Genomic DNA, 26,721 nt, shown 5'->3' with positions numbered 1-26,721 from the left:
CTATATACTTTTTTTGATTTAATATTCTTTCATGTATCCTTTGTCATCCTATTTTCTGGATTCTCATTTCATTTCTCTGGAGTATGTTTTGAATTATTTTCCAGAATTGATGTTTTCTGAAATTTTTGAGTCCTTGCATGTTTAAAACATATTTATTCTACTCATATTTAAATTACAGTTGAACTTTGAAAGCATTGTTTTGTATTCTTCTAGATGATAGTGTTGTTTATGAGAGGTCTGATTCAGACTAATTCATTTTATTTTGTATGGTGTCTGGTTTTTGTTTGCTTTCTGAAAAGGTTTGGGACACTCTTTTTATCCTTAGGGTTTAAGAATTTCCCTATGTGTCTGGGTGGTTCTTTTCATTTTTTATTTTTGTTTTTTCATTTTTCTTGTTTGAATTTTGGTGAGCTCTTGCAGTTACTTCATTAATGCTTTTCTTCAGGTCAGGAAAATATTTTTCTACTAGTTCTCTAATTTTTTTCTCATACTATTCTCTGTTTTCTGATTTGTTGGCTCATTTTTAGTGGATATTGGTCTTCTTAGATCTGTCTTCTGGATTTCTTAATTTTACTCTCATTTTAAAATTTCTGTTCTTTTTATTCTACTTTTAAAGATAGTCTCATTCTCTGTCTCCCTCTCCACTTCCTTTTTGCCTGCTCTTCATTCTCTGCCCCTCCTCCTCTTTCTCTCTAGATCACTGATTTAATCTTTCTTATTTACTACAATTAAATTGAAAAGGGAAAACTATTTGCAAGGATTTTTGTTCCTTCATTGGTCCTTTCTTTTCATACTAGCCCATTCTTGCTTTATGGATAGTTTTGGATCCAAATTCTCTCATCTTTTTGAGACACTGGGATACTTTGAAAGTTCTCTTTTGTCCCATGCATTATTTTTGTATCTCCTAGGGTATGTTCTGTGTTTGCTCATTTTGTTCTTTTCATTTATCCCGTTAACTTCCCAAAATGTCTGATAGTCTTTGGCTTTCTGTTATATTTATTAACAAGTGTTTAATTAATAATCATGATGATTGATCTAGTTAGCTGGTATGTGTGTCTTCTGCAATTAGGTAGATCTTTTTTTTCCAGCTGGTCTCTCCTGTAAAGGGAGGACTGCTTGTAGGTGCTGGGCTAATCTGTCCCTTCAGGGTCATAAGGAGTTTTTCCCTGAAGGAGTTTATTTTGGGTGATAAAGACTTTATTTTCTTTATGGATGGAACTTTGTTTTTTAATAACCTCCACTTTCTTGGGGGCCTGGAATTACATCATTTTTTACTTTTCTCTCCAGCTCCAACATACAATGCTAGGAACTTTCGTAATTTGGGAGGTTCTCATTGGAGCATAAATAATTCCTGCCAGCATTTCTGTATACTTTGAGGGGTTGAGGAGAGTGGCCCAAATGTTCTGTAGCAATCCTTTTATTAATTACTTTAATAAATGGCCTCAGAGATCATTCTTGATCTTTTTCTTATTTCTGGGCTTGAATTTTCTCCACACTTCTTTGGTGAAACATAGCTCTTTTTTTTTTTTTTAACTTTTTAAATGTTTACTTATTTTAGACAGAGACAGAGTGTGAGCAGGGAAGGGCCAGAGAGAGAGGGAGACACAGAATCTGGAAGCAGGCTCCAGGCACTGAGCTGTCAGCACAGAGCCTGATGTGGGGCTTGAACCCATGAACCACAAAATCATGACCTGAGCTGAAGTTAGATGTTTAAATGACTGAGTCACCTAGGCACCCTGGTGAAACATGGCTCTTACTTCTGCATTAATCTTCTGTACATATCTCCATTTTCCCCCCATGTCAGTCATATCCCATTTGTTTCTCATTTTTTTTGTGAATTCATGACAAAATGTGTCTTTCTTGTTCCCAGAGCTGTGGTGGGTTTTTTCCCTTTATTCTTTAACATTTTAGGAAGGAGAGATATACTTGTACTCAGTCCACCATCTTAAGCTGGAAGGCCAGTTATACAAAGGATGAATGAATATTTTTTGATAATACAGCAGTAGTACTGTTACTGCAAAGCTGTAACTTCTGTCACTTAATATATTTTACCACCAACTTTCTTTAAGAGTAAGAAAACTGGTAGGTTGAAGATCTCTGTTTGCCATGGTTAGATGGTGCACCTTCATGATGTTGTAGTAGGCAAATGAGTCATTCTTCATGTTGCCATGCAAATATTAGCATTATTAGTATTATTATAAAATTAGTTTCAAAAAGTTCATAAAATAGGAATTTACTGGAATAAAAGGAAAAAATAATCAGCATATAAAAATTCTAAATCTTGGGAGACAATTCTTCATGGGTTTCTCATATTTCTGTATGCCTTGCAAGGAATGGTACTAAGTTTCCTGTTCTGGACTATCTTTAAAAAATCTTGGTAAAAAACATATCAAATATACCATCTTAACCATTTTTAAGTGTACAGTTCAGTGCTTAATATATCTTTAATATTCACATTGTTGTGTCAGATCTCCAGAACTCTTTCATTTTCTAAAACTGGAACTCTATATGCTCTACACACTAAGCTTCCATTTCCTCCTCCCTTCAGCCCTTGGTAACCACCATTCTTTCTATGTGAATTTGACTGCTTTAGATACTTCATATAAATGGAATCATGCAGTATGCTATCCTGAGGCTGTGAAGTGATATTGTGGTTTTGATTTCCATTAAACTATCTTCTAAAAGATGTTCGGATAGTGCCAGAGAGCAGCTCCAGCAACCAGGGGTTCCTGAAGGATGAATGGCATCAGCGAAAAAGTGAAAACAAAACAAAACAAAAATAAAATGGACATAGACAACAGCAGTGTGTTGAACTGGTCGATTTATTGTAGCAAACGTGGAATTATATTGGCTAGTGATTTCCTTGTAGCATATGTCATCTATGTTTTGACCTAATTTTGAAAATGTTCCTATGTGGAATCAACCTTTAAGAAATAACATGGCGATTTTCTCATAATGTCCCGCCCTTTGATTATTGATTAATCTCTTACATTATTCCATTATGGACCTGCGTTTATCTATAATCTTATAATTATAAAGCATTTGCTTTGCTGTTTTCATGAAAGGTCATCTCTCTCTCAACACCTCAAGTGGAACAGTTACAGGGACATGACCTCCCGGTTGTTTTTTTCCGAACCACTTGAAGCCAGAACAATGTGTTTGCCTCGGTCCGAGGTGCCAGGAAGGGGCCGAAAAAGCCTTAGAAACCCATGCCTCATACATTCTCAGAGAGACAATGCACCTAGGAACCAATGAACCATTCTGTACCTTAACCGACTAGGTTCAGTCATCATCTGGAATGCCTCTGGGGGCCAGGTGGGCCTAGGGGTTGAAGTCACCTGTGCCCAGAGATACACTCCTTAGGTGCTGGAGTGGGGCTTTCAAATCCATATGTCTCTCCTTTACAGGCCCTCTTTGCTGACAAATGCATGAGGTTATCCTTCCTGTAAGTAGAGGAGTCTCCATAGGGGATGGCAAGGGCTAAATGTAAGGCCGCACAATTTCTTGTGGAACCTTATTTTCTTTCCTAATGGTTCTTTTCCCAGGGGGCCTGGCAAGGGCACTTCCCCAACAGACAATACCCCAGGTACTTTTATTAAGGCCAAATTACCTAAAAGCGGGAGTACAAGTACTGTCGGTGGGCTGCCTTGCAGTCACCAATCCGTCCACAGCCTGGGCCTTGCCATCAGGCTGGGATAGCTCGGCTTCCAGCAGGACACCAAATAGCTTCAGAAGCTAGAGGCAGTATCCTCCCTGTGGAGTAAATATTGAATATATTTGCTTAGTTTCCATTATAAAATATTTGGCTTATCTAGCTTGAGGTTTCTCAGCTGTGATACAAACCTGTGGTGTGTGTAGCATCCATTTGAGCCCCTTCTCAGCTTCATGGGATTTCAAGAGCACTGCAAGCAGGAATCTCATGCTGCTTGGTATGCCATAAACGATAAAGTCCTTTTTCTCTGACCTAGGAATCTTGTGCCAGCATCCATGCCAACATCCATGAAACCATGGCAGGCTAACTTCTTAGCTTTCAAATAGGGTGAAGCCTGAGACCTTCCCACTAATTATAAATTGAAAAGAAAGAACACATTTAACCTGTTTGAATTCAGTAGTAATACAAATGTCTTATATAAGAATACTCTAGTCCTTTTTAAAAAAGTACGTTATTTGTTTTTCAGTGCTTAATTTTTCTTTTTCTTTCCATTTTAGTGCTGAGTTTCATGAGAGGCTAAGTAAAATTGATAAGCTGAAGAACAGATATGAAATCCTTACTGTTGTTATGCTGCCTCCTGAAGGAGAAGAGGAGAAAACACAGGCCTATTATGTAATAAAGGTAATCTTAATCGATTCATAGTTGTGATAAAGTGAAGTATCTTTTGTACTGGCAAGTATCTTGCCAGCTCTTTGTTAATAACCAAAATGTCATTGTTTTTTTTTTGGGTTTTTTTGCCATGCAATTTCATATTTCATGGTGCACTCATAGCTACTAGATTAGAGCTATAAAACATTAGTGGTTAGGTGGAGGTACTGAAGGTATTTTTATACACCTTGAGTCCAGGAGGTCAAAGAGGGGTCTGGACGACTCTTTGATACTTTTTTTTTTTGGCTATCATTTGTGTCATGTCAGTTTCCCTCATTTATTCAAGATTTATAATCTATTTTATCCTAAGACCTGCATGTCTTTAATAAACACTCATGTAACAACCTGTTTAACACCTCAGGCTCAAAGCTTTACTTCCCCATAGCTATCTGCTCATATGGCTGTATCCTAGACCACATCATCCCCTGGAGCTACACCACCTTTGAATCTTATTCTCCAATTTACCACTGCAGCTCTGGTAAGGCAGATATCCAGAGAGCAAGAGGACTGTTCCTTTGCCTTCATGTTAGATGGGAGACAGACACATCAGGTGAATCTGCTCTGTTCTGATGTTTGAGAGTTGTCTGCCACTTCATGGTTATCTTTACCTAGTAACCCATAAGGAGAAATGGAGAAGTGATCAGAAATCGGATGCATTTCCCTGAGTACTTTCCCATGTAGAAAATTCCCTGAATTTTCCCATGTAGAAAATACCCTGAATAGGTGTGATTTACCTTACACAGAGGTCTGGGAAGTTACTCAAGACGCTAAAAGGGAATGGAAAATTTAATTCATTTTTCCTCTATCATACACTGATAGGAGTGAGAACATCTCCCAATTCACACCTTTAGAGGATGGCCCTCATGGATGGATGTTCCCTTTCCTTTGAGTTGTATTTAATCTTCCAAGTTTCCTTCTATAGCCCTTCTTTGAGCATGCTCTTAACAGACGCATGGAGTAGGATATGCCTGCCACTTTGCCTCAGGAAATTCCACCTATATGAAAAAGGAGTCCCAGCTGTCAAACCCTTCTTGTAACTCATCAGTCTGTATTACTTGAAGCTTCTGCCCTATACTAATGAGACTTTCCTCCTCTCTGGTTTTGAGAGTCCCTGAGGGGTGAAGGGTAGGCTCTAGTCTGTTCAGTGTTGGGAAGAAGGTAGATGTTGCAATTCCAGTTAAGTTTCTCTTTTAACAAGGGCTGTGATGAGTTATCTAAAAGCACTGGTGTTAAGAGTGCTCCATCATCAAGTGACCTTGAATAATTTATTTAATCATTTGGGGTGCTTAGTTCCCTCACTTGCAAAATGAGGATATTATTACTTTTGCTGTGAGAAGTAAATGAAGAAATATATGTAAAGCTCTTAAACAGTGCCTGGAGTAAAATGAGCCCTCAGTAAATGTTAGCTGTCATTATTTTTATTGCTGTGATGATGATGGTGGTAATAATGCATCCATTTTTCAGGAAAACAGGCAAATTTTTTGAGGAAAAGAGTATATGCCTTCTGTTCACAGTGAAGTTGCTAGATAAATGTCACTATAAGGGATATATAAGATGAATAGAGGTGATCAGTTACCCTCCCAGTTTCCTAATGCCACTCCACTTTCCATCCTCTCCAGGGTCCACAGCTTGCCACATTATTCCATGTTTCATTGTATAGCATATTTAAATGTTTTACTCTTAACACTTACATGTGCCAGATGTATAAAAATGAAACTATTTCTTTGTAACTAAACTCAATGTATCTTACATAGTCCTTATAAGGAAACAGCTCAACTCTGACCACAATTTAATGAAACTATTAGAAAATGAAATCACTAGAATATGCTTTAAAATGCTGACAGAAAGGAGTAAATAAAAATTTCACCCTAATATCAGCTTTCTAAATCTACAATAAAAGGTATACATTCTCTATTCTCTTAGAGCCTAAAAGGATCATGGAGTTCCTAGAAGTTTAAGGTATATATGGAATTAGATCAGAAAATATGGATAAAGGTACAAACTCAGCACCTTTGTTTGACAAATAAAGAAACTGAACTCAGAGAAGGAAAGTGAATTGTTACTCAACTCACTTGTGGGAAACCCAAAACTAAAATCTAGCTGTTTTGATTCATTCTAGCTTTCTCCCACTGCAGTATTTTTGAAATAAAAACTTGCCAATTCTATACTCCATGTACCGGAATTATAATTTATCTAAGAACTTTTTCTAAGCTATATTTTTTATTATGTACTTTTTACTACAAAAATGTGTAACATATTTTGAAGCATAATAAATACAAGTGAAAATGTTAAGAGTTAAGGAATTACCAATAATTTTTTAAATAACCACTTTCTGGGGCGCCTGGGTGGCTCAGTCGGTTAAGCAGCCGACTTCAGCTCAGGTCATGATCTCAGGGTCTGCGAGTTCAAGCCCCGCGTCAGGCTCTGTGCTGACAGCTCAGAACCTGGAGCCTGTTTTGGATTCTGTGTCTCCCTCTCTCTCTGACCCTCCCCCGTTCATGCTCTGTCTCTGTCTCAAAAATAAATGTTTAAAACAATTAAAAAAAAATAAATAAATGACCACTTTCTGGTTTAAATACACATACGTAGGGATTGAACAAATTAACAAATGAAATTATTAGTTGATTTTGATTAAAGATGTCTTTTGGCACTTTTTAATATATATGTACTATCCCTGTCAACCTTTATTTAGAGAAATTCTTTGAAACTTTTTGGATTCAACTCTTTTTTTTTTTTTTTTTTAATTTTTTTTTTTCAACGTTTATTTATTTTTGGGACAGAGAGAGACAGAGCATGAACGGGGGAGGGGCAGAGAGAGAGGGAGACACAGAATCCCCAAAGCAGGCTCCAGGCTCTGAGCCGTCAGCCCAGAGCCCGATGCGGGGCTCGAACTCACGGACCGCGAGATCGTGACCTGGCTGAAGTCGGACGCTTAACCGACTGCGCCACCCAGGCGCCCCTGGATTCAACTCTTGACAGCCTAGCCCAGTGACAGAGTTAAGCTGGAAAAGTCACTGAGTATGTCTACTACTGAGGAATTTTTGGTTTTCAGCAATTTATAGACTGTATTTTTTCCCAGCCACTTTTAGCAATTATCTTTCTCTAATTTTTAAAATTTATTTTTAAAATATGTAAAATACACTTAAAATTGGCCACTTTAACAATTTTTTAAGTGTGCAGTTCAGTGGTATTAAGTACATTCCCACTGTTGTGCAACCAACACCAACATCCATCTCCAGAACTTTTTCATCTTCCCAAACTGAAACTCTCTACCCGTTAAACACAGAGTCACAGTTTTTCCCTCCCCTCGACCCCTGGCAACCACCATGCAACCTTCTGTGTGTGAATTTGACTATAATAGGCATCTCATGTAAGTAGAATCATGCAGTGTTTCTTTTAAAGATATGGAATGCTTCACAAACTTGCATGTTATTCTTGTACAGATGTCATGTTAACTTTTTCTATTCTGATTTTAATATGTGCTATTGAAGTGAGTACTCTGATTTTAATTTTACTTAACTGTTCAAAGATGTTGAAATCCTGGGTTGGAAATACTAAGCATTTACTTTCCTAGGTGTACCTTGCTGACCTTTTTTATTCCTGACTTAAAATGAGAAAGTATTCCTAAGCCTCTTTCAGGCCAGAAACATACATTCTCCTTATTGAATATCTAGTCTGAAGCCACCTCCAAGTTAACCCTATCTCCACTAAAGTTTATACCTGCTTTCTGGTAATTTTTGTTAGAAAGTCTTAATGCAAGCTTTGGTTAGTTACTACACATCCATCACAGTTTGTATCCTATGTGCTATATTTTGAATGTCTTGGGGATTTAGTGTTCTACTCTAAATCAAGTGCAAGAAATAAATGCTTGATGCTACATGTAGGCCCCAAGGTAAATTGGTATTGTTGTGAGTAAACTATTTCTTGCCCTGAAAACAGACACTCTCCCCCATAGTAAATCATTTTATTCAACCAGTTCTATTCTGTATTTCATAGGCTGCTCAAGAAAAAGAAGAACTTAAAAGGGAAGGTGACAGTTTGGATGCTAAGATCAACAAAGCTGAAAAAGAAATCTATGCTCTAGAAAACACCTTACAAGTGCTGAGAAGTTGCAACAACAACTATAAACAGTCTTTTAAAAAAGTGACTCCATCTAGTATGTGGGAGTTATTAAAAATTTTATATGAATATATGCAATTAAAGCTGTAGCTATTTATTTTAAAAAGAGGAACATTGTGAGACAAGGAAAACAAGAATGTACCATGTTTGACGGAATCAGAAAAACTAATCACCTCCCCCCCTTTAAAATAAGGGCTAAGGTGTTATTTCCATTATTCTAGTGATACTGAATTCTCACTTTTCTAGGGAATTAATTTCAAATGTGAAGAAAATGGCAGCATATTGGCTATGTTGACAAAACAAGAATGGCTACTACATGACCATATTGATTTTCAACAAATAGACATAAGGAATTTAACCTCCTATAACAAAAAATGTTAGAAGTTTAATAGATAGAAGATTGAAGCTTGCTTTCTACACAGCATGTTAAAAATTTAAGAATTCTCTAATTCTAGGTGATGAGTATGAACTAAAAATCCAACTAGAAGAACAAAAAAGAGCTATTGATGAAAAATACAGATACAAACAAAGACAAATCAGGGAACTACAGGAAGATATCCAGGTAAATTCTACACACTTTAGTAATAAGTCCTTAGTAAAAGTTAACTATCATTATTATTACACCTCCTATCTCATTATCTTGTACAAAGAAGACAATTTGTTTAGAGAAATAGAGAGTAAAAGTCTCATTTGAATGAGAAAAATAAGTGACCAAAGTGTTAAATAAATTAATTAAAACCACAATACTCAGCACAGGATGGACTGCTGATAATGACTTCTTAATTAGCTGATGAACTATAGCTAATTATCCATTAAATTTTATTTAATAAATTTTTATTTCATTCAGTTCCTTAAAGATCACCTTAAAGATTGATCCTTAAACAAAATTTGAAAGATAAAAATAATCTAGTAGAAAGTAGTTACTAAACCACATCACTGAAAGAGAAAACAATGTGGTAAGCAAGCTTTATATAAAAACAAATGAATTAAAATTAAATGAATACTTGAAAATTGGCAAGTTGTAAGTTATTGATTCTAACCAATAAGTATGTTAACACTTTATTTTCTGCAGAGCATGGAAAATACTTTAGAAGTTATAGAGCATTTAACAAATAATGTCAAAGAAAAATTATCAGAGAAGCAGGCTTTTTCATCTCAGCTACAGAAAGAAACTGGGGAGCAGAAGCCAAAATTAGAGAGAGTAACTAAACAGGTATCACTGTCTTTTTAAAAACTGACCTTTGATATTTGTATGTTTTGGAGTTACAGATGGTAACTCCAAATCCTCCTTCATCCATCCATCAAAAAATATTAAGCTCTGGAAAATAGGTTTAAGTAATAATTGACTACTATTGACCAACAGTGTGCAAAACTCACCAGGGAAATCCGACTTTTGAAAGACACAAAAGAGGAAACACTAGAAGAACAAGACATCAAACTTCGTGAAGTGAAACACTTCCACAAGATCATTGATGAAATGCTAGTCAAGGTCACTGAAGAAAATGCTGAAATCCATATTATCCTTCAAACATACTTTCAGCAGGTAGTAACAGTACCTTCTAGTTAAAATATTTTTTAAACACTTCATGAAATAAACAGTTTATGGCATTTATCATAAAGTGAGGTCTAACTAAAAATATTCTTCTGAAAATGCAGTGGTACTAATTATCGCTGTTGAATATTCTTCCAGAATGGTTTGGAACTACCTACAGCTGGTAGTAAAGGTAGTCGCCAGACTTCTAGATCACCTTCACAGACTTCACTGTTGTCAGCAAGGTAAGTGGAGGCTTGGAAACCACCTGTTAATAACCCTCTAACCTATGCAAACACAGAGCGATTGGAACTGCTAGTGCTCTCCTGACCCTTACCCACTATGTCAGTGTCACATATGCAGAAAACAGCAGGATAAGACTCTTCTGATTTCTGTCCGATGTCAGTTTCTATTCGGGCATGGAGTGCTTGTGACTAGTAGCTACTGCAGTAGGATAAAGTATGGAATTCTGGAGGTTACATCTTGCATGGTCAACCCTGAGTAGGGGAATTTTTTAAACCATAAAAAGACAACTTAGATGTACAAACATATGGAATATGATTTTTATTATTGGAACCACGTTATAAATTTTTAAGTTGTCAGAATTTTACTTTGTTTTTCCTGCTTTATTTTCCTAACAAGAAAATGATTCTTTACTTTGGCAGTTTAGTTTTATCCAGAATTCTATCAGGTAGATAGATGTTTAACCAACACTCCTGTACTTTGCTGACAAAATGAAGTTAATGATAATCCTAATTTTAAAATTCCTAATCTCCTACACTCAGTAGCCATTTGCTTTTCACTAGTTGCCATAGAGCTTTCACAAAAAGGGACATCCTAAAACGTTGTGTTTGAAGTAAAACAAAACTGTTTCTACATAAACATGGGAGGCAGTCACCTGAACATTGCTGTACTTTCATATTTTTAAACCTTAGCATTTCAGAATCATATAGCTAGTTATGCTTTTCAAATGACCCCATCACTTTATCCTGTCAATAGGACTCGCATTTTCTTCTATCTTCAGTTACATATTGTTATGGTCACTCTTGCCAGCACCCAAATTCCCTTGGCTCTCGCTTTATCTTTTATGCATAATGACTTTTGCAAAACCTTTAATGCTTAATGATTCCACTTCTAAAATGATTATAGTTGAAAATATTTTTCTCAGATTTGTTGAACTAGTTGAAACTGTATTCTTGCCTTTTTTTCTTTGAACTAATTTAATGGTTATGCTTTTAAAATTTAGTAGTATTAAGAATATATACTTTTTGATTTCTTTATTTTCTTGTGGGACTATGGTATCATTTGCTATTAGTTAGGGGGTCTCTACTGATACAAATTTTGAATTTAAAATCATGCTTTTTTTCCCTCTAGATCATCCAGAAGTACAAGTACTTCTGCTTCTCAGACTTCAGTTAAAGTATTAGAGCTGAACTTCCCAGACTCTTCTCCAGGAATTGGTAACACGAGTAATAGGCCAAGTGCTACCAACATCTCTAGTAATGGTAAAAACAAAAAAGGCAGCAAATAAACATCTTAATCTCTTTTGTAGAAGTTGTAAACACAAAAACAAAAATCTTACTTCAAAAATAGTGAATCTCCCCTATGCTTTTGGGTGCTGTGTAATGTTATAATCGAGGCCTAATGAAATCATGTTTAGAAATACATAATGACTAGACCAAAGTTTAATCCAGTGGAAGATGTGAAAGCTGTTTAAAAAAAAAAAAAGTCAAGGAATTTTGGTCTAAATAAGCCAAAGAAACATTTAATTTTCTTAGCTTTTGCCACAGTTTTCTTCACAGAGAAGGAAAGCAGCAATAGCAGATTCTTAACAATGCCACATGTTCTATAAGCATAGATAAAATTGTTTTTCACTGTTCTTTTGATGTTTGTTACATTAGAAAATAGTTTGCTTCATTATTTCATAGTAGCCAGGAAACTACATTCAATTGTAATGTAACACAATCTTTCAGGCAATTTATGAAGAATCACTGTCTATGAATAGTTTGTAATACTAAAATTCTCACTTACCCTAGAAAATCCTGAAGTTAGGTTTTCTTTATTCAAAGAAACAGGTTTCTTGGACTTCTGAGGGAGAAGTCTGTTAGTTTATTCTTTTGGTATGATTCTAAAATTTTTAACCAAAAAAATAGCATTTACCCTCCTCCCTCCAAGAAAACAATTAATAGGAAAAGAGATAGCACTATGTACCAATAAAAATATTTAAGTTCCTAGGAATTACTCCACTTTGATCTTGAAAGAAGTCAAACACATTAAACATTTTGCTCTCAATATACAACCAAGCATAAAGAATAATAATATATTTTCAAGACTTTTTTCCCCAAGACTTTCTTGATTTAATAAACGAAGAGAGCTAAGTATGATTTGATTTGCAATAGGAACTCCATATATTTACAGTGGAGGTGTAATACCAGATTTAGAGTTATTCAATTTATACCTTATTATATACCATGTGCCTAACACCCTGAACTCTTGAAACAGTGTGGAGTAGGATTATGTTATAAAACTGGCTTTTAAATAAATGTATTAGAATCTATGTACTTTAATGGAGTATTTCTCCTTCAAACCTTGGAAGAAAGTATTTGTTATGACAGTTGTCATTGTTTAAAAGTGTCATTTGCAGTTCCTTTTGAAAGGTAGTAGTGGCAATAAACCTGTCTTTCCTGATCATTATTTGAATATTTTATTATTTTTAGAAATAGCCAGGAAACGGGATAGCCAAGTCCAATGAATAATTTTTTTGTAAAACATGGTTGTAAATGCATGAGATTCAGGAGACCTAAAAACGGATTAATTTTATGGTCACTTTGTGTGTTCACTAGTTCTTATTCTCTGCCCTAAATTACTTTGTAAATTACTTACAACTTGCATTTCAATATTAAACACTATCTTCTAAGGAGGCAGGGATTGTCTTACTAGCTCTGTGATCTTGGAGAAGTTACTTCTACTTTTTTCCTTATTTGTAATACTGAGACAGTAACAGTTACCTACATCACGTTTATTAAAATAGTCAAATATATGCAAAATGTACAGGGCCTGACACAAACTGCACAATAACTTCTACCTGTTGAGTCACCACCCAAAGGCTAGCACAGTATTTGTGGGATGGTTAGGTTCTGGGTCGGCATACAAACCTACATTTAACTCCTAAATAAAGTAACAGTTCCAGCCTCGTGTTTAATAATGCTAAATGGTGACACAGGGATCAACCCCATTAACTCCAAATCTGGAGTTAACTTCCATATATTGTGTTAGAAATTTATTTACTTATTAAGTCAAGACACAGACTGGGTGTGCAACTACAGACATAATAAGGAGAAAAACAGCTAAAGATAATCACTAGCAATTCTTGACAAGTAAATAAAATGGTTTAAGTAAAATACTAAAGATGTACTAGCAATTCCTAAAGGTCAAAGACTATGTTAAGAGATAGTTTTCATGCTTTACAAAAACCACTATGTAGAATATGTATGGATGATAAAGGAGGTACACAGAAAGAACCAGACTCTTTTAAGATGAGTTTCTTGTACAAAGATGAACGCATGAGTAACCTTTCTACTGCTATCAACCATGATTTTTGACCAGTTTTTCTCTATTCCATTGCAAAACAACTGTAGCTTTTTCATTAGGCCCCCAGTGCTGAAGTCTGAAAGCCACAAATAGTACATACCTAGTAAGAGTGACTTAGAGTGATAGCATTAAAGGTCTGTTGTCATTTACAGCGTCTAGAATCTGAAATTGGAAAGATTCTAAAGACCATTATAAATCAACAACAATGACTCCTATCTCTATCTCCAAATCTGTTTTCAAATTTGGGAGGATCTTTAGATCCAGGTCACTTCTTCAGCTCCAGTTGCTAGAATTTATTCTGAGTAAAACCAGACTTTGTCGGCCTACTCATTTATTCAGACCTACGAAAGGAGGCATCAAGGGAAGCATTAGGAGAGAGATATTAAGAAAAGAAGAAATGCAGGCCAGTTCTAGGTTAATTAAAAACATGCCCAGTGCCTTCCCAGCGGCACATATGCAGTACTAGGACGGTTTCTGAATTTTCTTTCCCTTAGGAGAAAAGATTTACAGTGTGCTTCTCTTGCCACTGCTGTTTTTGCTAAAAGGATTCTTTTTATTCTGATCTATTCTTGCTTGGAACATAGACTCTAAGGGTCTTGCCAATATTTAAAGTTAAGAAATTTCTTAGGGCTATACTGTTAACAAGGTTTAAAAAAAAAAAGAGAGAAATAAGCAAAATCAGCCCCTATTCAGTTTTCATGGCTTTATTCCTAAGCTGGTACACAAACCATATTAAGTCAAGCTTCAGAGGTCATTTAGGCAAGACAGAAGATAATCTGCAATATAATCTTAGGAGTTCTACAAAAAATTGTTACTCAAATGATCAATAAAAAATGGCACCTAAAGAACAAATACTGTAGATCTCTTTCAAAAGCTGAGGGAAAAGAATTTAACAGAAACGACCGTTAAATAATTTTTGAAGAAAACAATCCAAGTGTTCAATGAATAAATTTAATTTTCTCTCAAACAGCAGGATAAGGTGGACCCAAGGAATTCTCATATACTTTAATACAGTGAAGAAGCAATACTATGAGAATTATCTTTAGGTGAAGTTTAAATCATCACAGTAAGAAATACTGTACAGAAACATACATGAAAAGCCTAAAAATCAAGCTGTGAGGACACCCACAACTGAAACAAATATATTTTGAGAATAGCTGAAAAGCATTTGCTTTCTGCAATCTCTACAAATAAAATAGCTTTTGGAGTGGAGATTTCTGCACTGGACTTAAATAAAAGACCCAAAACTTTCATTAACAGCCTTTTGTGTAAGAGTGCTGATTCCCTTGGCATATTAATTTTTTGGCTTATTTCCTTTTTCTTTTTCAAATGCAGCTATCTGATTAAATATATTGAGTAAATTTTGAGGTAAATTTTTTTTAACTCCACTTTCTGACTGCTCTTTGCTATTTAGTCCATCTGTTTCTGGAGCCTCTGTTTTAATGTCCTCCTCGTAAGTATCCTCTATTTCATATTCTCCTTGATTTTTATTTAACTGGTATCTTTGTTCATGTCTACCAAAATCACGTGATCCAGAATAAGTATATTTTTTATATTTTTCAACCGCTTTATAAGAGTAGTCTGAGCTGGCTGGTGAAGTGGAATGCCTCATGGAACCTGGCTCCCACCTTCTATAGTGTTCTTTTCTTCCCTCTGTATCTTTTTCAAATCTTCTGTAACCATAAATTTTCACCTTGTCCTCTGAATTCCTATAAAAGGAATCTGAGGAATCTCTTCTACTGGAGAAATGTTTTTCTGATTTATATGGTTTTTCTGCTTTGCTACTACTTGCCTGAGAATAAAAATCTCTTGGATCTTCAGACCTACCTCCAAAATCATCCGGAATTTCAACTGAAGATGAAGAGACAGGGCATCTATCTTTCTCTTTTACCTGTTTCTTTTGATATGGTAACCTATCCTGCTTTTCCAGTAGTTTTTCCACTTCTTGTTTTTGGTTAAGAAAAGATGCTAAAGTATTGGTTGGAACTGGGAAGAACTCATCTTTCCTATTCTGATCTATCTGACTTGAGGATGCCTTATTAGCTAAATGCCTTTTGGAACTTCGAGAAGACTCTGAACGGTTCCTCCTATGTTTCTTATGCCTTTTGTGACCAGAAGAGGAAGAAGATGAAGAAGAACCAGATTCATCAGCAGAAGAAACACTTGAAGAGGAAGAAGTTGATTTTCTTCTTTTCTTCTTTAGCCTAAAAAATACAGTTAACCCATCAGATGTTAATTACAAAAATGTTTCTTAATTATTCATAAAGATTTTGGTTCTATTTTAAAGTTCTATTGTTCTCCTTAAAGGTTTCCTAAAATCTGTGGCTTAGATAAGCAATTACTATAATAATCTTAGTTACTACAAGGTCCAATTTTACCAGGAGGCATGACTTTTGGGAAAAAATACTGGGTAGACAGTTGTCACTGAAAGTAAATCCATCATTTCTTTTTTTTTTTTCAACGTTTATTTATTTTTGGGACAGAGAGAGAGCATGAACGGGGGAGGGGCAGAGAGAGAGGGAGACACAGAATCGGAAGCAGGCTCCAGGCTCTGAGCCGTCAGCCCAGAGCCTGATGCGGGGCTCGAACTCACGGACCGCGAGATCGTGACCTGGCTGAAGTCGGACGCTTAACCGACTGCGCCACCCAGGCGCCCCTAAATCCATCATTTCTGAAGATAGTTACATTTCCAACATTATCTAAAAAACTTAAGCCCATCTGAACACACAAAGGATAGAACTGAAGTCTTATATCCAGCTAGCTGTAATATATGTGGTTTCTCCACCTCAACACTATTGACATTTTCAACACCTGAATAATTCTTTGTTGGGGAGGTAGGATGATGGTGGGGGGGTATGCTACCACATCACTGTAGGATGTTCAGCAGCATCCTTGACTTCTAGCCATTATATGCTAGTACCACTTCCAGTTATGATAACCAAAATATGTCTCCGGGGGGAGGGGGCGGAGTTAAAGCTGCCCCCAGTTGAGAACCACTGCTGTAGTTCTAAAACATTTCTCTCTAAAATACAGGTAATTAAAATAACATATATTTTATTTATTGTTTGTTTGCAGAATTCTACCTTCAGATTCCACTTTGCTTAATTTCTTTTTACAGAAAAACTTGTGGTATACATACTTACAAAGTATCACTGATTATAACTCAACACTTTTTTTTTTTTTACTTACATTACTTCCATATGGCACTTTGGTTCAACTCAGTAGTTGCTTTAAGTTAAAAAATACTGAATGTTATAGTTTACCTTTTCTCCTCTTTTAAGAGCTTACGCAACTTTTCTGCACTTGTTTCTATTTTCTTTGTTTTCTGCTTTTCTTCCTTTTCAGCTTGTTTTTCTCTTAATTCCAAAGATTTCTTTTAGAACCCAGATATCAGAAAAAACCACACGTTAAAAATAGCAGAATACATAAAACCCAGTTTTCAAAAGACCACCCCCCCCCCAAGCCAGAAATCAAATGGGGTATACCCAAATCACCATATATCCAGCATTAAAGAAATATTTTTAATATAAAAATTAATCATACAGGTGTTTGGCATTAATCATTGGAAGAGCCAGAGTAACATTGAGGACCATATTGCAGTTGGTATTCCATGAAAAAAGGGGAAGCCATCGCATTGGTACCCATGACCCAGAGTGCAAGAAAGGGAAAAAATAAAATATATAATAAAATACATGAAAAAATATTTTTTAAAAAATTGAAAAATTTAGACAGGACACAAATTTTATAAATAAAATTCAAATAAATTCCATTAAGGTGAATTGTGGGGGGAATCACCATGTTCAAATACAAACCATTTAAAAAATAGCACAGCCCAGTTGGATGCATGATTACATAAGAAATCATTTTCCAGTTTGAGGATGGGGATGAGCAGCACCAGATGTCACAGACACAGCAGCAATGGTCCAATTCAGAAGAAAATGCATGAGAAAACATTATCATCAGTATTACAGGAAAAGGCAGTTTAAAATATTTCTCAAAGAGGTTTTTATAAGTAACTCAATTACAACAACACTGAATTTGTAACCATCAGGAAAGCTCACTACAAGGACAATTCCCAAAACTACATACCACACATAGGCAGTAGGAATTTTCTCATAGGGCTATTTTTACTTTTAAGTACTATGAAGCAATGTCAAACCCAATTAGGAAAAGCTGTATCTAAAAAGAAATTTTTTATAACGTCTTACTAAGTAATCTAGAATAGTTTTCCCGAGAAGAAAGTTAAGTTTTGGCATTAATTTCAAATATCACTAAATTTCTAAGAGGAAATAAAGAATCACCTGCATATATTTATGAAGCTTCTGCAAAGCATCCTCTGCATCTTTAAAAGTCTCATCCAAAGCCAAAGCTTTCTTATAGTAACTTTCAGCATTTAAAAACTTTTCTTCTTCTTCTAACCTAAATTTGAAACAAAAGGTTTAGCTTTCTGCAAAAACAAAAAATTCCTCATTTATACAGGTCAGAGATTTATGACAGAACTTAAAGAAAAATTTTTTAGCAAATCATTTTCCAAACTAAGCAGTACTTTTTTTTTTTTTTTTTAATTTTTTTTTTTCAACGTTTTTATTTTATTTTTGGGACAGAGAGAGACAGAGCATGAACGGGGGAGGGGCAGAGAGAGAGGGAGACACAGAATTGGAAACAGGCTCCAGGCTCCGAGCCATCAGCCCAGACCCTGACGCGGGGCTCGAACTCACAGACCGCAAGATCGTGACCCGGCTGAAGTCGGACGCTTAACTGACTGCGCCACCCAGGCGCCCCCAAACTAAGCAGTACTTAAATCAGGTACTTTTTACTATTTCTTTAGTAAAAAGACCACATAAACCAAAAAAAAGTCAACTCATATATGGAGAACAGATTGGTGGTTATGCGGGGTTGGGGAGGGTGGCGTTGGTGAAATGGGTGAAGGTGGTAAAAATGTACCATCTTCCAATTAAAACATAAATAAGTCCTGGGGATGTAATGTACACCCTGGTGACTACAGTTAATGATACTGTATTACAGAAAAACACGACTCCATTACTGGTAACTAAAGACAAATGTAGGTCCAGCATTGGGATTTTAGTCTGATACATGAAAACACATTATCAGCCAATGTCTTCAATAAATTTAGTATAATCTTGAGCTTTAGCATAGAATTATATAGGTTGGGTGCACCTGGGTGGCTCAGTTGGTTAAGAGTCTGACTCTTGATTTTGGCTCAGGACATGATCTTGAGGTTCTTGGGATCAAGCCCCACATCAGGCTCTGTGTGCTGACAGCATAGGGGCTGCTTGGGATTCTTTCTCTGCTTCTCTCTTTCTCAAAATAAATATTTAAAAAAAAATTACATAGGTTGGCTTTTCCAATAGTTTATGAAAAATTTTCCCAGAATATTCACTAATGAAGTTGGAAATACCAATGTATACATGTACATTACAAGTAGCCTTCAGAAAGAAGTATTAGATTACAGTCATGTCTACACTATGAAAAATCAGAATTAGAAAGGGTGGATACAAAGCAGAAAGGATTTGCAAAGTACTTTCAGTTTTTCAAAAGTAGGAAAAAGTAATTACTGTGAAACAGAACAAAACCCAAAACCCAATGGCTTCAATGGGATCACTTCTGTATCACTGGATATGGGCAGTAAGGGACCAGTTTAAGGCTATCAACATTTTTGGCTTGGATAACATATAGATGATGTTGCCATCCACTCAGCTAAACACCAACATGTGGGTAATAAGATAACCTTATTTAAGTAGCTGTCTACCTAATGAGAAAGTAAAAAGGTGCTTCAGTCACTTTGGTACAAAAAGAAGTTCTTGAGTTGAAAACAAATATTGCAAATCTCTTTAATTTAGAATTATGGAATGATCATACAAACTGGATTAATAAAACAAATTCATGAAACAGAAAAGTGATAATTCTATTTAAAAAAATTAGTTGCAAAAAGATGCTACTAATAACAAATTGGTTTTTAGTTGTTAAAGTAGGCTATAACCAAAAATATTTATATTGCAATATTACATTTCTTCACATTTTGTAAATTAGACTAGCCTGTTAGTCATTCAATATTTATGATACAACTATGCAAAGTAGTATGCCAGCATCTCAAGATAGTAACTTAAGTTATAGGGTTTGTTCTTAATGATTTGCTCTTCCATTTAATCTGAGTTTGTGGATTTTACTGCACAGAGCAGAGCAATAAGCTGAATATAATGGCAAAATATTATTCACAACTAACTACAGAATTCTCAATTCATACTTCTGGCATTATACCACTGGAATGATGAAATAAATTAAAAATCCAATTCCTCTCTATTAAAAAAAAAACCCTCTTGTGTACATGTCCAAGAAAAGAGTACTTCCCTTATTTTTGGACCTTCACATTTATATTTCTATATAAGGAGAATAGATATTCGGAACAATGAACTCAAGACCCTAAAATATCTCCAACCTCCTATTATAACCTCAGTAATAAGGGAAAAAAACTAAAAGGCTTAAAAAGGACTATACTTAAAAAACATTTTCAACCAAAATTGAAATTAAGAGTGTTCTGAATTAAGTGAGTTAAAGATGCTACTTCCTTACATTAAGTTTAAGATTTTATAGTAGCTGCTTGAGTATTAGATCTCTACTTAATATTAAAAAAAATTTGACACTTACTGCCCTCCTCTTTCAACAAGTGTCTGACAGAGGTATTTTCTTGCATTCCTATGAGTTGGACAGTTTTCCAATGCAAGCTCAAAATCTTCTATTGCTTTGTTCAGACTTCCTTTTGTTGCATATCTAGAGATGTGAAATAAATTAGAGGAATTTATCTTCTGAACTATTAGTAAATCTTATATTCATTTACCTTATAAATATTCCTTAAAAGCCATGATCCACTTACAATGCTCCACGAGCCACCAAAGCTTCCACATTTTGTTTGTCTATTTCCAGAGCCTTATTATATTCATTCATAGCATCTACGTGGCGTCCAACCTTAAAATAATCAACTCCAATCTTCACACTAAAAAGACATTTATAAACCATCACATGCATTTCTCAGAATATCCAAACATAACGTTAGCATTGATAAACTTTTTATTTATTTATTTATTTTTTAAAATTTTTTTTTTTTCAACGTTTATTTTTGGGACAGAGAGAGACAGAGCATGAACGGGGGAGGGACAGAGAGAGAGGGAGACACAGAATCGGAAACAGGCTCCAGGCTCTGAGCCATCAGCCCAGAGCCCGACGCGGGGCTCGAACTCACGGACCGCGAGATCGTGACCTGGCTGAAGTCGGACACTTAACCGACTGCGCCACCCAGGCGCCCCAGCATTGATAAACTTTTAAAACAAATCTAATTTGGCTAATATTTAGTCTGCAATACTCTCAATATACATAGAGAGTATTTTGCCTTTCAATAACTTTATAACAAATATCTATGAATCCGTATTATCAATATACTAATTCCTTTTGAAAACATGGAAAATGTTGGTTAAAACTTAAGTCTGTTAAGCTAACAGCACCATTCACACCTATAAAAAAGCTAATGTCAAAAACACATCATTTTAATTCATTTATAAACAAATTTGGTCTTAGTAAGGACTTAAGAATGCCTGCCTTATCCTAACCTTTAGACTAGATAATGTAATTGTTGAAAGATAAAGTTTTCATACCATTTTAAAGCCCAAGATGCAGACTGTTTCTTTCTCAATGCAGAAGCAAAATCATCTTCAGAGAAATTTTTGCTGTTCAAAGAAAATGAAAGTCAAACTATATGGTTGTTTTTTTTTTTTTTTTGGTAACAATCCTTCACTCTAACAGATAAAAATTCAACTCTGAAAAAGTAAATCACAGGCAAGAAATCTGTATTCCACATACAAAAGAATATTCTTAAACTCTCAGGAATGACTATTATTTTCAAACAGTATTTTTAACCCAAAATTCTTACAAACTTTCTGCATCGTTCTCTACACATATCATCACAACAGATTCCATTCCAGGAGATAGGATCATCTAGTTCACTCGCTTTTTAGCATATTGCAGCTGCTAGGCTTAGAATAGTCAAATATGTCCCTCAGTTATATAGCTTTTGATCTCAGCACCATTTACTTCACCACTTCAAAGAATAATAACTAATTTACTATACCTTTGTAAGCCTCGCATTAAAGATGGTGGATTAGATTCATCTATTCCTAGTTTTCCTAGAAGGAATTCAACTACTCCTGGATTAGCAAATCCCAAGGAACTCTGCATGACATTTTCATAGGATTCCAAAGAATTGCTATTTAGTTCAACACTTTTCCTTAAAAAAAACAAAACACACATACAACAAAAATATAAAAATGACTAAAATAATTAGCATGTTCCACTTCTATTAAATAAAACTCGTATCATTTTTGTACACAAAGGTACAGTAATATTATTTTGGTTTATTTTACTTAAGGGTTATAAAAATAAAATGAGCATATTTTGAAATAAGAGAAATTAATTTTCTACTTTGTTGTCACAAGTTGGACCCAATTTGGTATTTTTAATCAAGCAACTTTTGCAATTAATTTGTTGAAATAACATGGATAACTTACCTGTAGTACAAAGGAAGCTCTTCAGAACTAATTACACCTAATTTGATACCAGACAGATGTGGTGGAAGAGATGAACTATATAGAGACACTGCAAGCTTTTCATGGTATCTGTCAATATCTTTGATTCCAGCTTAAAAAAAAAAAAACAAAAAACACAACTAAGCTGATTAAAAAGAAAATGCAAGCTAACATAAAAACACATATATTTTTCCAAACACTACTCTCATTAGACAGATTTTCAAAATTAATATAAAAATCTGACAACTGTTACTTTTTTATTAATATGATGAAACTGATCACCTCGAATAATGTCACCAGTTTGGTAATATGATAAAGGATCCCCATGGTTACTGTGAGAAGGTACATCTCTTAATGGACAAAGAGCCTGCAATGAGAAGTATTTTAAAATACCAGACATTCCATTCTTTGGTGAGAAATATCATCTTTTATCCTAGTTGTTCAGTACAATGAGCTAATAGTTGACACAAACATTAAAAAAACACTCTAAAATCTAAATTTAAGGATTTTAATTGTAAGCAACTTCTGTGCGCATAGTACAACAAGTTCTCTGGTTCAGTTCAAAGACTAAAATCTCACAAAATCTGCAATCAGTTCTAGGAACCAAATGTAAGTATGGATTATGAAACACATAGATATTTTGTGCTTGTTAAAAACAAAACTAAAACTGTTCAGAAAGTAGGAGAATTCCAGTGAAAACTAAGTGCAAATTCTCCAAAGTTTATGCCTATCATCCAGTCTGTGATGCCTTCTGCTTTTCTTCCTCTATCATCTACCTTGACAGATGGCAAATATCAAACCTTTTAAATTGACACATTATTTCAAATTCAAGACAATTCATCTTGGGCAAAGGATCTTATTATAATGCACAAACCATTTACATTTAACTACTGTAACTATATAAATAAGAAATTTGATGGGGTGCCTGGGTGGCGCAGTCGGTTAAGCGTCCGACTTCAGCCAGGTCACGATCTCGCGGTCTGTGAGTTCGAGCCCCGCGTCGGGCTCTGGGCTGATGGCTCGGAGCCTGGAGCCTGTTTCCGATTCTGTGTCTCCCTCTCTCTCTGCCCCTCCCCCGTTCATGCTCTGTCTCTCTCTGTCCCAAAAATAAATAAAAAACATTGAAAAAAAAATTTAAAAAAAGAAATTTGTTTCTAAATTATCCACACGTAAGTATCTAATGCCAAATACTAAATAATTAAGAACATGTTCAGCTAGGAGAAATAAGCCTGGAACACCAATGAATCTCACCACATCCACTGATATCTGTAGGACCCTACCCCTGCCAACCAAAGGGACCAAATAAACCTCCAAAACCAGAAATGGAGGAGGAAACTACACAAGTAACTATATCACCGTTCTTTCAAAAAGAAAGTATTTTATTTTTCTCCAATATTTATTTCTCGAAACTACGGCAGCAGGGTACACTTCAGCATAACTGGATGCAAAAACATAATTTTCGCATTGAGATGACTCTTATCAAAAACAGAAGCAGTCAAATAACTGAAAAATAACTTACTGTGATTTCTAAGTGGGATATATCTCTTATGATGCCACTGCCTAAACAAATCAACACCATGAAAAACCCAAATTCCCGAATGGAACTAATTCTTCCAATCACTATATCACCACGCTCAATATCTCGGAAAAACAGCTCTCTCCGGTCCATACTAGGGATCTCCATGAACTGCTCTAAAGGTGGCATGATTGCATAACCATCTGAAAAAAAAAATTAGCAAAATTACAACTGCTTTGTGTTTTGCTTCATCTCAATTGCCATTAAAATAACCCAAACCGCAATCAAAATATTTTAAGAAAACTCACCTTCATTGTCTTCATTGACTTCAGAAGTTGCAGGTGCATCTGATTTCCAGGAAAGTGCAAAAAGCAAATCTGCTTTTTTGGAAATGAATTTTTGTATTTCAATGTTGTCAACTCTCTTCTCTTTTCTTAAAAGGAAACAAAACTTATGAAAACTGGATTATGGGTAAAACCTTTTTTAGCAAGGCCAAGCTTATGCTCTTGGCTTTCATTGCCCAAGCAGATCCATCCTAAGCTCTGGGCCGCACATCCTGCGAGAAAAAGTTTTAATCAGAGACTCCCTCATTCGCCAGCCAGTAGGTGGAGGGCGGGGAAAGTTAAAAAGTAGCCCCCGCAGCCCGGGGCGGGGGGGGGGGGGGGGGGGGCTGCAGAAGAAAGCCCAAGGGATTTTGGATAAAGACTCCGTGCCTCCGCTAGCCAGCACGGAAGAAAAAGTTCAGTCCGCTTCCCGCCTTTCCCTCACCCCCGCAGCGCGGACCCTCCGCCATTCAGCCCTCGGCACCTGCGGGGCAATCCTCACGTGTTCGCGGCCGCTGCTCTGCTCCTCCAGGACTCAGCCACCCGGCGGCGGTAGTGGGGCCCTGACCTGTGTCCCCTCCCCCGTCTTACAGAGGCGGCGCCGTACCATTACCTGCCCTGTAACTGCTGCTGGGGCGGCGGGCCCCGGGCGGGCTCGGCTGCGGACCCCAGGAGGCTCCGGAAGTGCGGGTTGTCTTGCTGTTCGCTACGGAGAAGGGAGAGCAATGACGGCCCGTGGTAATTCAATGACTGCCGAAGAAGGTCCCGGTCCATGGCCAGAGATTGCTGGACCCAGTAACAGGTGGGCTGCTAGGTGCCCCCCGCCCCCACCCCGTTCGGTGCTCACTACTTCAGCTTGGTGGCCCCCGAGACTGAGGAAACAACCTGGAAACTGCCGGAAGGCCACATCACAGACACACAGTTGTCTGCCGGAAGTGTTCCGGGACCGCCCCAAGCGGCGGCGCGGAGGAGCTCAGCCTCGGTCTCGCGAAATGGAGCGAGACTACGGAAGCCGGAAGCACTGGGTTAAGCATTTCCTGAGCTAAGGGCTGCCTACGGCTCCGAGGTAGTGCTCTGTGAGAAAGTTTTTCAAAATTTCTGTGATGTTATTACGTTGAAATGGCCCCGGCTCTAAATCATCCTCTTATTTAGTGAGACGCTTCTAAGTGCCATTGCCAGGGTGAGAACCCCATACGAGTTACAAAGTTTCTTCCTTCCGAGTGCTCGCAGGATAAGTCATTCTCTGTGTCTCACAACCACATTAGAGTGACTGCTCTGGGAGATTTTCTGGTAGTCTAAGGTCAGAAGAAAGGAAGGATACTAGCATCTATTAAGCACTGGAATTGTGTTGTCCATCCATACTCCATTCACCCTGATGATTTTAGAGTTAGCTTAAAATGGCTGTAGACATGTGCATACATGGATTCTATTTTATTTCTTTATTTAAGTGGTGTCTAAAGATTTAGTGCCCACTAGATTTACTTTGTAGTGCTGTGTATTTAAGTCAATATATTGTTTTTGTGGGTAATTCAAGTGATTTTCAAATATAATTGTGATTTAGGCTCCCCCCCACCACCTTAGTTAATGACTTGAGCTACTAACCGCTTTAACTCATCATACTCTCTCCTTAGAGATTGAGGACACAGTCCCAAGAGTCTCAACAAATTGCTCAATGCCACCCACCTGTTAAAAGGTTAGAGTTAGGATTCAAACTGAGGTCTTAATACATCTTCACAGACACAATTGCTGAAGAGTGTTTTTATCATATAGAAGACATAACTTACTCTGATTTTGAGATAATATGACTTTATTTCAATATATTAAAATCTGTTCCACTTAAGTATGTATAGTTTAGTATAGTCCTCTTGAACAAAAATAAATGGTAGCAGTTATTCCACCTCCTCTCCAGCTATGTGTTTTCACTGTCTCACCACTTGGATAGAAAACCCAGCCCAGAATATAGTGTATGACTCCACACTATTTTGTGAAAAATCCAGGCAAATAGTTTACTGAGACTTGAGAAGATGCAACAAAGACGAATGCAAGTTTAAAAGATAATAAATTTTAAGCCACTATGGGCACATCAGGAAAGTTTGATCAATGGTACAGACCGACTTGTGTTAAGCTATAACTCTAGAGAATGTTACTAGGAAAGAGGAATTATCACTGAAAGCCAACCACTAAAAATGAACTGTATAGACATTCTGGTAAATACATGATTTTAGTTAGAGTTGATCTGTTATTGAGGATCTAATTATCTCCAGAGGGACTGAGAAGCCCAGTGTCTGAGAACCAGATGCCAGGCAGCGGCACTTAGTCTGAGAAGGCCACTTTGTGAAGGCATTCTTGAGTAGCACATGTCTTCATCACTATGGGATCTGTCTACTGTTTTTCCTGATTTTAACACTAGAGTAAACTCCAACCACCCCATGTCTTGAACAGCTAGAATTGCTGTGGTATAACCATGAAAACAGGAGTAAGTAGCTGCTTTGAGAGGGTAAACAGTGTTCATCAAGAGTGGAATTTATCAAGTGCTTGCTGTATACGCAGTAATGATGGGAAAGAAAAAAAAAAACTTCAAGCAGGTGTAATCAAAACTTAGGCTGGGTCTTATCTTTGGTTAGGGCTGGCCTTACATGGAAGTAGTCACAGTAGTTATGTGACAGAGACAATCTTGTTCTTCACTT

At 36.3% G+C, this 26,721-nt stretch overlaps 2 protein-coding genes and 1 long non-coding RNA gene across 7 annotated transcripts in view; 2 read left to right on the top strand and 1 right to left on the bottom strand.

Annotated features, from left to right (window-relative positions):
- The window catches only part of CCDC39 (coiled-coil domain containing 39), a 44,391-nt gene extending 32,836 nt beyond the window's left edge, over positions 1 to 11,555 (top strand). For 2 of the 3 annotated variants that reach the window (XM_047875290.1, XM_047875291.1), the window contains exons 14-20: positions 4,210 to 4,333; positions 8,357 to 8,516; positions 8,935 to 9,041; positions 9,552 to 9,692; positions 9,843 to 10,022; positions 10,170 to 10,255; positions 11,385 to 11,555. In XM_047875290.1, the coding sequence (XP_047731246.1) occupies positions 4,210 to 4,333; positions 8,357 to 8,516; positions 8,935 to 9,041; positions 9,552 to 9,692; positions 9,843 to 10,022; positions 10,170 to 10,255; positions 11,385 to 11,541 (955 nt within the window). In that variant the 3' untranslated portion in view covers positions 11,542 to 11,555. The remainder of the gene's footprint in view (positions 1 to 4,209; positions 4,334 to 8,356; positions 8,517 to 8,934; positions 9,042 to 9,551; positions 9,693 to 9,842; positions 10,023 to 10,169; positions 10,256 to 11,384) is intronic. The other variant, XM_047875292.1, reaches the window with a different exon arrangement.
- A 2,983-nt stretch (positions 11,556 to 14,538) lies between these two features.
- TTC14 (tetratricopeptide repeat domain 14) lies at positions 14,539 to 24,996 on the bottom strand. Of its 3 annotated transcripts, XM_047875295.1 has the most exons (13): positions 24,920 to 24,996; positions 24,648 to 24,740; positions 24,020 to 24,144; positions 23,715 to 23,914; positions 22,478 to 22,562; positions 22,178 to 22,307; positions 21,742 to 21,897; positions 21,269 to 21,340; positions 20,494 to 20,613; positions 20,268 to 20,390; positions 17,903 to 18,020; positions 16,865 to 16,974; positions 14,539 to 15,805 (listed from the first exon to the last, which is right to left on the bottom strand). In XM_047875295.1, exons 4-13 carry the CDS (start codon positions 23,898 to 23,900, stop codon positions 14,896 to 14,898), a joined length of 2,010 nt encoding a protein of 669 aa, XP_047731251.1. In that variant the 5' UTR covers positions 23,901 to 23,914; positions 24,020 to 24,144; positions 24,648 to 24,740; positions 24,920 to 24,996; the 3' UTR covers positions 14,539 to 14,895. The 3 variants fall into 3 exon arrangements, with proteins under 3 accessions (XP_047731251.1, XP_047731250.1, XP_047731249.1); XM_047875294.1 differs by having other exon boundaries at positions 24,020 to 24,740; XM_047875293.1 differs by having other exon boundaries at positions 24,648 to 24,985.
- LOC125175029 (uncharacterized) overlaps positions 24,701 to 26,721 on the top strand; it is a 274,631-nt gene continuing 272,610 nt past the window's right edge. Inside the window, exon 1 of the long non-coding RNA XR_007155640.1 lies at positions 24,701 to 24,836. This is a non-coding gene — a long non-coding RNA (uncharacterized LOC125175029). The remainder of the gene's footprint in view (positions 24,837 to 26,721) is intronic.

This window comes from Prionailurus viverrinus, chromosome C2 (genome assembly GCF_022837055.1).
Source record: "Prionailurus viverrinus isolate Anna chromosome C2, UM_Priviv_1.0, whole genome shotgun sequence".
In the NCBI taxonomy this organism is placed as follows: Eukaryota; Metazoa; Chordata; class Mammalia; order Carnivora; family Felidae; genus Prionailurus; species Prionailurus viverrinus.
The sequence above is the reverse complement of the archived record's forward strand: the minus strand, read 5'-3'. Positions and strand labels throughout refer to the sequence as shown.

Excerpts from the sequence above, each read along its gene's own strand:
- TTC14 (XM_047875293.1), bottom strand. The coding sequence starts at position 24,808 with ATGGACCGGGACCTTCTTCGGCAGTCATTGAATTACCACGGGCCGTCA. Across the intron at positions 20,614-21,268 it reads GCATCTTGGGCTTTAAAATG|TGTGAAGATTGGAGTTGATT; the intron begins GTATGAAAACTT and ends ATGTCTTTTTAG. Across the intron at positions 18,021-20,267 it reads CTTGTTGAAAGAGGAGGGCA|GTTAGAAGAAGAAGAAAAGT; the intron begins GTAAGTGTCAAA and ends TTTCAAATTTAG.